Raw genomic sequence first — 10,253 nt, forward strand, 5'->3', positions numbered from 1 at the left:
GCTGTCAGGGTTTGTGGGGATAAATCACCGTGCCCCTGTGACCGTCTAGCTGTCCCTGCAAGCCAGGGCAAGGAACAAGCATGTATATAAAACGTACTTCTCTCAAGGCTGTGCAGTTTTGGAGCAGCAGTTTAACAGGTTGAGAGCAGCCGTGGGGCTGGGATGCGTTTGCACTGAAGTTGGCAAAGAAAGGAGAAATAAAAGTCGCAGCCTCGGACCAGAGCAGAGAGCAGCAGAAAACCGAGTGCCGCTCCCAGGGCGGTGTGGGATGACATGGGATCTGTTCGTTGCTTGTTTCGTTCCTCTGCCAGCAAAGCAGGATCAGGCAGCCAAACCTTCAAAGCAGTTTTCAGGGTATAGATATGGATGTGCCACTGAAATTTAGGAAAGATATGGTCTTTCTCCTTTGAAAATCTCATCGGTGTCTAAAACATTGTCTCTGAGAAAAACCCACATTTACAGTGAGTGCACTTACTTTTCTAGGCCCAAAATAAACATCAGGCAATCTTCCCACCACCATCCTGGGTCATAGGTCTTTAAAAATAAAACCCCATTCACTCATTTCCTCTCTGTCCTGTGGCCTGCAAGTCTGCATGTCACCATGACTTGTATCAACGGTCAATGTTTCTTCTAATAGGTCACTAGGATACAGCTGTAGATCTCAGATCTTTTAAAAATAGCTTTACAGTATTCTGACTCATATTTCACCTGGAATGAGATGGCCAAACTCTGCACAATGGAACCGGTACTACAGGAAACTTTTATAAGCCACATTTAATAACCTGTCCTTCTCCACGCCTGGCTGGGATGGATGGCTTGCTTTTTCTGTGCCTCTAAAACTTTACTGCAGTGCATTCAGTGCTGCAGCTCGGAAGAGAGGTTAGGAGTTTTCTAGGTAAACATTTCTCACTTGCAAGCTTCCAGCCTCAATCAAAGCCTGAAATGGAGATGTGTGTTTTTACTGGAGAGTCACAGACATCTAACACTTCAGCAAGGCTGAGCTGGGGTTGGCAGATAAAGCCTGGCTTATTGTAGTTGCTGTTGTTCCTCTTGTTTACCCCAAAGTATGTTCTGGGGCAACCAATGAGGAAGTCTTGCAGCACTTCTTAAAGGAGCTCAAGGAGGGGTGATTCAGAGGCAGCGCTACCGGGTCAGCCTCTCCTTCCTGGGGGAGAAGAGCTGCTTTCCGATTCAGATTTGGTTCAGCCTGTTCCTTGGCTTTGAAGTGGGAGGATGCGCAACAAGCGCTCTGCATTGGAGGGGGCGGGTGGGCCACGACTGCTGCACGTGTCTATGGGGCACCGGTCAAAGAAAGGTGGGAGAGGATGGGAAGAAGAATCTCATCCCTCATGATGGGAACTGTATGTAGGTAACAACAACTGTAGCTGGTAAGGAGTGAACTAATCAGCTGTTAAAAAAAAAAAAATAATCAAAACCCACAGAAATCCTCATGCTCAGCATAGGGCCCATCCCATAGGATTGGTAAAAAAAAAAAATAATCTGCTCTGTATCAAAGATATTGGGACAGCCATGACTTTCTGGAGCCTCCGATGTTTGCTGCGGCTGGGAGGAGGATGCTGGTTAGGCTGACCCATATGGCAACTGCTGTGTTCTCCCAGTCCAATATTTGCTGATGGTTGTCACAGCTAACCTCTACCAAGTTTTAAGATGCTCCCCAGGGTGAAGAGGAAAGGGTCGGGGCACGCAATGTGTGAGCATGGAGAGTCAGATGTATGTGCTTGCTGTGTGGAAGGCTGCTTCTGCACCGCAGCGGAGGTCAAGTGGTGGCTTGCCTTGGCTGGATGGGGACGGTGTTGGGATCTGGGAATTCTTACTTTATTGTGAGACATGATAAAGAAGGCGAATTCCTGGCTTCGGGCAGGAAAGATTATTGTGCCACCTTCTCTTTCCTTCAGCAGGAAGGTGAGGAAACTGAGGCAGGCTTAGAGCGCATGGAGGATATCCCTGGCTGCAAAGAGGAAACCGAACGCAGTCTTCCTCTCCCTTTCTGCCAGCTCTCAGCTTTGTAATTGAGCTGAACCACAAAGCGATGGGGTCAGGAATGTGATCTCTGCATTTAATATAGCCAGCAGGGGTTCACTGGTGTCAGAGATGCTGACCCACCCCGTACCTGCAGGGTAGAGCCCCAGCTTTGCTCTCTGGCTGATGTCCCTGTTAGCAGTTCCCAGCCAGCGCTCCTGGGAGGCCAGAGCTGTGATTAATGGCCTCAGGTTAGGAGAGAGGAACCGGGGACTCATCCTGCTCTGGATCTACACCTGTGAAGAGACAAGCCAAGAGAGACACGGGAAGCAGCGGTCCACGGGCAGCAAGACTCAGAAGCCAGCCTGGAAACTGCCAGCCCTGGAGTGGGCAGTTTAAGCAGGCACTTGGCTGAGCCTATCTATTTCAGGGTGAGTCTCCTCCTGTGGTTTTCTTTTACTGCCTCGTTCCTGGTCAGCAGAAGGCTGTGTGCCTTACAGAGAGCAATAAACAGAGACTAGTGGGTTGAGGACATAGTGGTAAGTGTGTCTAAGTCTTAGGATAAAATTTACACAGTGGTGTGTTTAAAAGAGGAAGTCTGCTGGTCAGCAAGAAACCTAAGAAAAGGAATAATTGTACCAGGCATGGAGAGCGTAAGAAACACAGTGCTCTGAGACACCTCTTGTGAAAAGGAAAGATGTACTGTATTATTTTACCAACAAGCCTGTGACCTGGGCAGACTGTTCATGTCAAATCACAATGTGCCTATTTTCCGGCTCAAGGCATCAGCTCCCAGCTGCTTTACTGATGTGAAATGGAGTATACGATTCTCCGAGACGTGCATCTCTCCGTGGTCAGATTAGCAGATCTCCACAGTGGTGGAAGGACTAGCAAAAGAAATCCGTGGTGAACCAGAAGCCAGCTGCAGGAGGAGGATTATACTTGAGCACCAGAGTCATCTTCCTCCCTGTTAGAGACGCTGTTTTGCTAAGTCACTATTTGTGCCATTATTTGTCTCAGCAGAGGGCTGATGTAGTCATCAGTGGAAGCTATTAATAGCCTTGAGTTTCTGGGGAAAAAATGTAGGGCTTGAATGCAAGTATGCTTGTTTTGTTTGTGTATAGTCCTTTTTTGAGGAAAATTCAGCAATAAAAGAACAAAGAGAGAGAGGGGGTTAGCTCTTTATGCATTTTTGAGGTGAAGCTCCTTTTCTTGGCCTCTTCATGATTTCCAAGGATGCGTTGCTTTTCATGTTGCTGAACCATGGTAAACAACAGTGTAAAGGGAAGATATCCTCTAAATAAGCACTAATAGAGGAAACCTGTAGTAAATTCTTGGCCTAAGAGCACAATGATGGTCACAGTGCCCAACTCATGGGCACTGTGTACCTCAGCCAATTTTGATAGAAACACTCAGGGCAGGAATTCAATGATAAACACACCTGCAGCATTACAGCTGTGCTCCTGGCTTCAGACAGACCACACAGAATGAGTCTGAGTGTCTAGGTTTTTTACAGCAAATATGTGTCATTTGAATTATAAACTTCCTTGAATGTTTTTAGATGGGGAAGTACTCTTAGTATATTGCAGGCATGCACACACACCAAGAATGGGTTTTAAACCACAGAATGCTCTCAAATGCAGCCTATTTGCTTATAAGGGAGAATATATTACAACTGCAGAGTCTAATCTCTACAGTAACCCAGTTTCAGCTTTCATTTCCTGGGCTAAAATGAGAGAGATATGGGACTTCTGTTCTACTTTGGATTTCTGCAGTAACTGTTACCGAGGGGTTACTGTCTCTCTGCCTCCCTCCCCTGGGGCCCGTGCTTAGCCTCTTTGCTTCCTCCCTTTGTCAGAGCTCTATCAGCACAGCCTGGTGCTTACAGGCTGAGGTTTATGTTCTACCAGCACCGTTAAAGTCCCAGGGCACTTCACTAGCACAGTGCAACTTCATTTCAGATGAGCTGCAGCGATTAGTCTTCCGCCCCTCAGGAGGCAAGAGAAGAGCGATAGGACCAGCTATTTTTGTGAATGATAGCTACGTCAGAAGAAATAGTTAAGGATGACAACAAAAACTTTATTTGAAAAAATTATTATGTATTGAAAATATACAGTAGTATCATCAACGTCCTCCTTGACTCTATCCCTCCCCAAGCGTAGGTTAACCCACAAGCATATCACAGCAACCACATTTAACAATACTGGTCTCCTTTGTTACTCCCTCTCAGTATGTCTAAATTCTGTCATCAGCAAGAAAACAACAAACAAAAGACCCACTTCTTTCTGACTCAGTAGGTATTTAACAAATCCCAGTCCTCCACAGTGAGGCACAGATGCTTCTGTTTGGAAGTCCTTTCTCTCTCTTGTTCAGCCAAAGCTCTTTTTTTATTGTTCTTTAATTCATGGCTGCCTGCTACCTCCTTTTTCAAAGGTAAATGGCAATTTTGAACTTTTTCCTTATAAAACTGCAAGTTTCCAGATGCTTTTGTTTCTGCCTCCACCAGCCTGCATTTGACTACTTCCTCTATTCTGCGTGTCTTGCCATCTACAGGAAAACAAATAAAATCAAGTTTAGATTTTGGGAAAAGCAGAATTATGCTGTAAAATGCATACCTGTGTTACAAATTGTTTTGGCCAAGCCAACCTGGAATACTGACTGCTTTGCTGAAATGTGCATAGGGAAAAACAACATTTATATTTTGGACTCAGAATTTTAAGGAGAAAACTCAGTTACTGTATGTTGCCCTAAGCATGCTGCCATGCTGTACTTTTAAGAGTTACCCAGCAGTCTAACAAATGAAAAAACTCAAATGCATTGTAATGCAGCTACACAAATGGCTGAAATTGCACACCTGAGATGCTATTTGTACTAAAAAAAAAAAAAGTATGAAAATATTCCTTGTAGAAAAGAAAACAAACTATGTGGTCTCTATGCAGTTACGTACAGAAGTGCAGAGCTGCTGTTCTGGATCTCAAGTTGTCTTGTGGCTTGATGGCCTCCATAACTGCCTGCTCCCACTGCAAAACTGTCTGAAATAACATTTGAAGGAATTAAAATATTTCTTGCAAAATTTACAGAAATATCATTGGAAATAACTCTATTCCTTGTTCTCTCCTATTCAGTGATTTAATATTCCATAAGGACAATTTCTAGAGAATAAAACAGACTTAAAACCCCTTACCTGTTCTGCCCATCCCTCTGTTTTGCAGTTACTATGATCAAATTCTTTCAGAGGCACTTTTGAGTGAACCAGGCCTATCTGCGTTTGGAGCCGCTTAATGACAGCATTAACATCCTAGTGAAAAGGGAAATAAAGTAGTCAGAGAAGAACATTTGATTACGCTTGTCCAGTAAACTTAGATGCTTTTTTACCTTGAGACCTGTCCCAGAGATGTCCAAACAATTCAATTTCTTGAAAGAAAGAAGGTATCCAATTCCCACATCTGTGATTTTAGGGTTACCTGTAAGGACAAGTAAAGCTAACTTAAGTTACAAGATGTGGAGGAAAATGATCAGAATACCAAGAAACTATTTGTTCCAAAAGCTAATACTGGCGCAAGGGGGTTTGGGCCTTTTTTTTTTTTTTGTAGTATGCTTCATGTTTTGAAAGTGAGTCAAAACTGACTTTTCCCCCCTAATGATCAAAATACAAGTATTTACAATACCAATTCTCAAACTATTAAAAATATTTATGTAAGTAGCAAGCGGCTGAGACTACAGGTATGACATGTGCCTTCTAGAAAGTTGTTGGTGAAATTTGGGGTTGAGTACTTGGGTCATGGGAATCATCAAATTATTTGTATTCCTTCAATATTAAGGAGGATAAATTCTTTTTATCAGAAAGGATACAGGTTGCTTCTAATATTAAACCATGAAGTACTTACAAGACAAGTCTAATACCAAAAGATTCTCGAGTCCCTTTTTCAATACTCGTACTGGTGCTGTCATTCTGCGAAGACCTGCGTCTGATAAAGAGTTGTCTTTCAGGAGAAGCCGTTTTACGCTGGGAGGAGAGATACAAATGCATAGTGTGTAGTCATTGTTTTAGACAGTTTTGCAAAATGTCCTAAAACTCTGTGTCAGAAGGCCGGGGTCTTCCTGTGCCAACCCTTCAGTCTACTTTGTTAACGTTAGTAAGAAGTAGCAAGAACGAACCCTGGGTTAGTAGGACTAACAAATATCTTTATATTCCCTCTGCTAGCTCAACAGAAGCACTTACTCGATCAGCTATTCGCAGAGCTCCAGTGACAAATCGATCCTAGAGCACACGCATTTGCTAACAGAGACAGTAAGGTTCTTTATACAGTGAAGTTCTTTAAACCAAGACTGCCTATCTCAAATCCACTCAAAACTAAAAAGAGAAAAACACTTGGCAAAATGGGAGAGGACAGATTTGGTAAGAGATACGGCAATGATTTTAAGTAAGCAATGAGGTATTATACTGTAGATGAACAAAACTCAGGGGAAAACATAACACTAAAACATTCTCCAGGGCACTTCAGGACAAAACCTTGACGTAAAATGCACCAAAATCTTCTAGTAACATAATAACCCCTAATTAGCAGTCATCCTGTCTATTGATTTCCAAAATTTTCTACTTTTCAATCTTTAGTATCAAACAAAATTATAAAATCTATTCTTTTGAAATGTTAATTAACTAAATATTCAACCTCCTGCTTGCAGAAATCTTCATCTGGAACACTGGTTTAGTTAAAAATTTGGCTGATAAGGTTCCCTCTTAAAAAGGAAATAAAAGTGTAAAACTGTTCCAAATTTTTAAGATGCAGTTTTTACCTGGCCAATGGAAATGATAAAAAGTTGATTTAAAAACACGAGACAGTAAATGATGTTGCACATTTGTAGGACCTTTATGTGCTTTGGATCACGAGCTTTGTGTACAATAAATTCTGTATTTTGTTTACCTCAGGAACGGTTCTATGAACAACCAAAATCTTCAAACTTACACATTGCTGCCTGTGAAACTTTCCTTTAAAGTCACAGCCTGATTCTTTGAACTGCTTAGTGATAGGAAAATAAAGTCTTATTTTTAGCTGTGTCTCAAGAAATCAGTACCTAGACAAAGCCTCTTTGGTGAGGTGTTCCAGCAGTTCATGTTCATCTCCAAGTTTACAACAGGAGAGATCCAAACATGTCAGCTCCCGGAAAGACTTAATTTCTTCTAGCTTTTCAGAGATAACCAGGTATCTGCAAAGAGGGAAAAAAAAAAGCTATCAGCGTTCAGGCATATAAGGCGGCACCTATATCCTCAAGCATCACAAGGATAATGCAGTAGTTTCTTGTAAGTACCTATGTGAAAATTGACAGAAATTATCCAGCTGTCCTAACTACCTTTTTATGTGCAGTCTGCACACAACACATCTGAGTTCCCAGTCTTATCCTTGAACAAATGTCATGTTTTTGCTTTGATGCAAAATATCAGACTAACAATTAAGACTTCATCTGGCAAACATCGCAATTAGGGACTTCTTTACAGATTATTATTGTATTATTTCAGAATAATGCAAAATATATATATTCCAGTTTACTATAAATCAACTTCACAAACTGCTCTTCCTCAGTATCTAGGAAGCGCGTAGACAAACCCACATTCATCCAGGTTTAAAATCTACCTCAAATGTTATCAGGATAGCTTGTCAAATGGCAAAATTTTACTTTTTATATACGTAAATAAAATACTTCACTAGAGGACACCTGCAGGACTCCAACTAGAGCTGTGACTACACCCCAGGCAGTAGTTATTCAGTGTGTTATTTTTTTAGCTGTGTTGGTTCCCTGATCTGATTCACTCTGCAGCCATGCAAACATCTGTGCTGGAACTATTCAGCAGGAGGTTTAGAGATCAGAACAAACCACTAAAGAATGGCATGCATGAGTATGCAGTAATAAGCACGTAGCAGTCACTACCTCACCAATCTCCCCTGCATTTACCTCTTTACTGTCCCCGTGGCAAGACAAGCCCCAAATTCACTACTCTCTCCTGAATTTACCTTATATTCCCAGTGCAAGACAAACCACGAGGTCAGCATCTTCACTGCTGAAATGAGGGCTGCTTACTAATTTGATCCCTCAAGGAACACCTCTTTGGCCATGCAAATAAGGAGACCTTAATATCCTCCCACTGCAAGTATACCTATCAAACTACCCCACCAAATCCCTTTGCCACGCAATTCAGCTATGTGGAAGGCAGTACCTATAGTCAAAGTGCAAGCCAATTCTTGAAAGATACCACTAGCTCAGGGGGGTTGTGAAGAGAATGGGCTCTTTTAGAAGTAAGATTCATCAGAAAACGCCTTAATACCTTACTTCCTGGATTTCAAAGGCTCAATACTTAACTCAGCTTCCTGTAATGGCAAAAGATGCCAGAAGTAACTTCATTTCTGAATTAAGCCCATAAAAAGTATCTGTACTGGAGATAAAAAGGGAGTAGGTTTAAAGGATAAAACAAAGGATAATTGACCTCTGCTCAAACATTCCTACTGTGCTCAGAACACCCTTGGCACTTCAGATGAATATGCCTGTGCTTTGATTTTAAACTGGATAAACCTTCCCTTTTTCAAGCGTACAGATGGAAGATAGACGGGTTATATTACTGGGAAAGACTTTAGTAGGAGCAAGGCTTTAAAAACATAATCCAGTTTTAAGCTTGGTAAGACTCTTTTAGTGAAAGACAACGTGGACATTGAGAACATGGGAAAACAGGTGCTGGACTCTAATCAGAACCTCATCAAAGCACATTCAATATGGGGACGGGAACCACAATAAACTAAGGTAAAACCTGCCTGACTTCAAAGCCTGTAACTTACCTACAAGACTGTATCTTCTTCTGAATGATGGGATGGCAAGCTTATAGTAAATAAATCCAGACAGTTTGCAAGGGTGTATATTACCTGTAGTCAGCTAAATATGTTGAAATGCTTATAAACAGCAATTACAAAAACATCCCATGAAACACCTGAGAAGGCATTAAACACACAGATTGCTGTGGAAGTGCTGATTATTATTGTTAAAAAATAGTTGCAGGTTTAATCCTTCACATAAAATCCCCTGTTAGTTAACACGGATGTAGTCTGTTACCTGTGTTATGATTTGTGTCTTAGAATGAAACCAGCAGCTGCACTTGTAGGAAAGGAATGGGACAAAAGGAAGCAAGCAGAAGAGTCAGGTAAGGCTCAGGTCATTTCATTAAAATTAGGTGGTGTCATATGCCCATGAGATTTTTTTTAATTATTTTTTAGAGAAAATAATTTAAGGGAAACTTTAAGTGTGCTAGCAAGAAGCACTAGCAGATGACGATATTTGTTACTGAACACACTTACCTATTCCGCAAGCATAACGAACATAGCACCAAACTGCCATATGCTTCAGTAAACTTCTGTAGAGCTCTCAGTCCCGTTACTGGTTCTGTGAACTTTTGTCTTGCTTCTGCAGCTGAAAAGAGCTTTTCAGCAATCTGCTCTGGGAAACCAATCAACGAGTCAATGTGATCAACATTGTCAGAAATGTAACCCAGCACTAGGCTGAAGAGAGACTTGGCCGAGTACCGGAGGTTCCCCTCCTTAGTGTACGTGAAGATGAAATGATCAGTCCTCTGCCTCCTTGCCCTATCGTCCTCCCTGTTCATACAAAGCTCCACTGAAAATCCTCTGGAAAACAGCCTAAAAGGTCTTGTTTTGGGAGTGACATTCTGTATGCCGCCTGCACCCTGATTTACCACGTGCAGCTTCCCATTTTCACGCACATATATTGGCCCGGTATCCAAATGGCTTTCTGAGTGGAGACAGTAAGACATTCCCCTCGTCCAGTTCTGCAAAAACAAACCGTAGACGGGTAAAGAATAGCCACAGAGGAAAACACTACTCAGGAAAGACCCCAAAGCCTGGTGGCTCTCCTCAACGCCCCGAGCATGGCCACGTAACCCCGCAGCGCAAGGAAGGACAGGCTGCGTGGAACAGGGGTGTGTGCCGCCTGCCATCAAACCGCCAACACGGGTCAAGTGGGAACTGAACACAGGGCTGATGGCGAGGAGAAGAGCTTTTGCTCTGGCAGGGCCCTGCCACCCTGTGCCAGGCGCTTATCGGTGGCCTGGGGCTGGATGCTGGGCAGCGGGAAGGGGTCTGGGGGCTGGGTGGGAAGGGGCCCCCACAGCTTGGCCTGCTCTGCTGCAGGCGAGGGGGGGGGGAGGGAAGGGAGGAAGAGGAGGGCAAATGGCTGACTGCAGCAGGGCAATGGAGCCTGCTGGAGAATCTCCC

The 10,253-nt window shown here is 43.0% G+C and overlaps 1 protein-coding gene across 2 annotated transcripts; it reads right to left on the minus strand.

Moving 5' to 3' along the window:
• Nucleotides 1-4,038: 4,038 nt before the first annotated feature.
• LRRC42 (leucine rich repeat containing 42) lies at nt 4,039-9,806 on the minus strand. 2 transcript variants are annotated; one of them, XM_010582344.1, is made up of 7 exons: nt 9,321-9,806; nt 7,057-7,188; nt 5,868-5,986; nt 5,356-5,444; nt 5,165-5,278; nt 4,928-5,012; nt 4,039-4,527 (listed from the first exon to the last, which is right to left on the minus strand). In XM_010582344.1, the coding sequence occupies exons 1-7, from the start codon at nt 9,791-9,793 to the stop codon at nt 4,271-4,273; spliced, it is 1,269 nt and encodes a 422-aa protein (XP_010580646.1). In that variant the 5' UTR covers nt 9,794-9,806; the 3' UTR covers nt 4,039-4,270. The 2 variants fall into 2 exon arrangements, with proteins under 2 accessions (XP_010580646.1, XP_010580647.1); XM_010582345.1 differs by lacking the exon at nt 7,057-7,188.
• Between the last annotated feature and the right edge of the window lie 447 nt (nt 9,807-10,253).

The sequence above is a fragment of the Haliaeetus leucocephalus genome, unplaced genomic scaffold, assembly GCF_000737465.1.
Source record: "Haliaeetus leucocephalus isolate CR32 unplaced genomic scaffold, Haliaeetus_leucocephalus-4.0 Scaffold848, whole genome shotgun sequence".
Lineage (NCBI taxonomy): Eukaryota > Metazoa > Chordata > Aves > Accipitriformes > Accipitridae > Haliaeetus > Haliaeetus leucocephalus.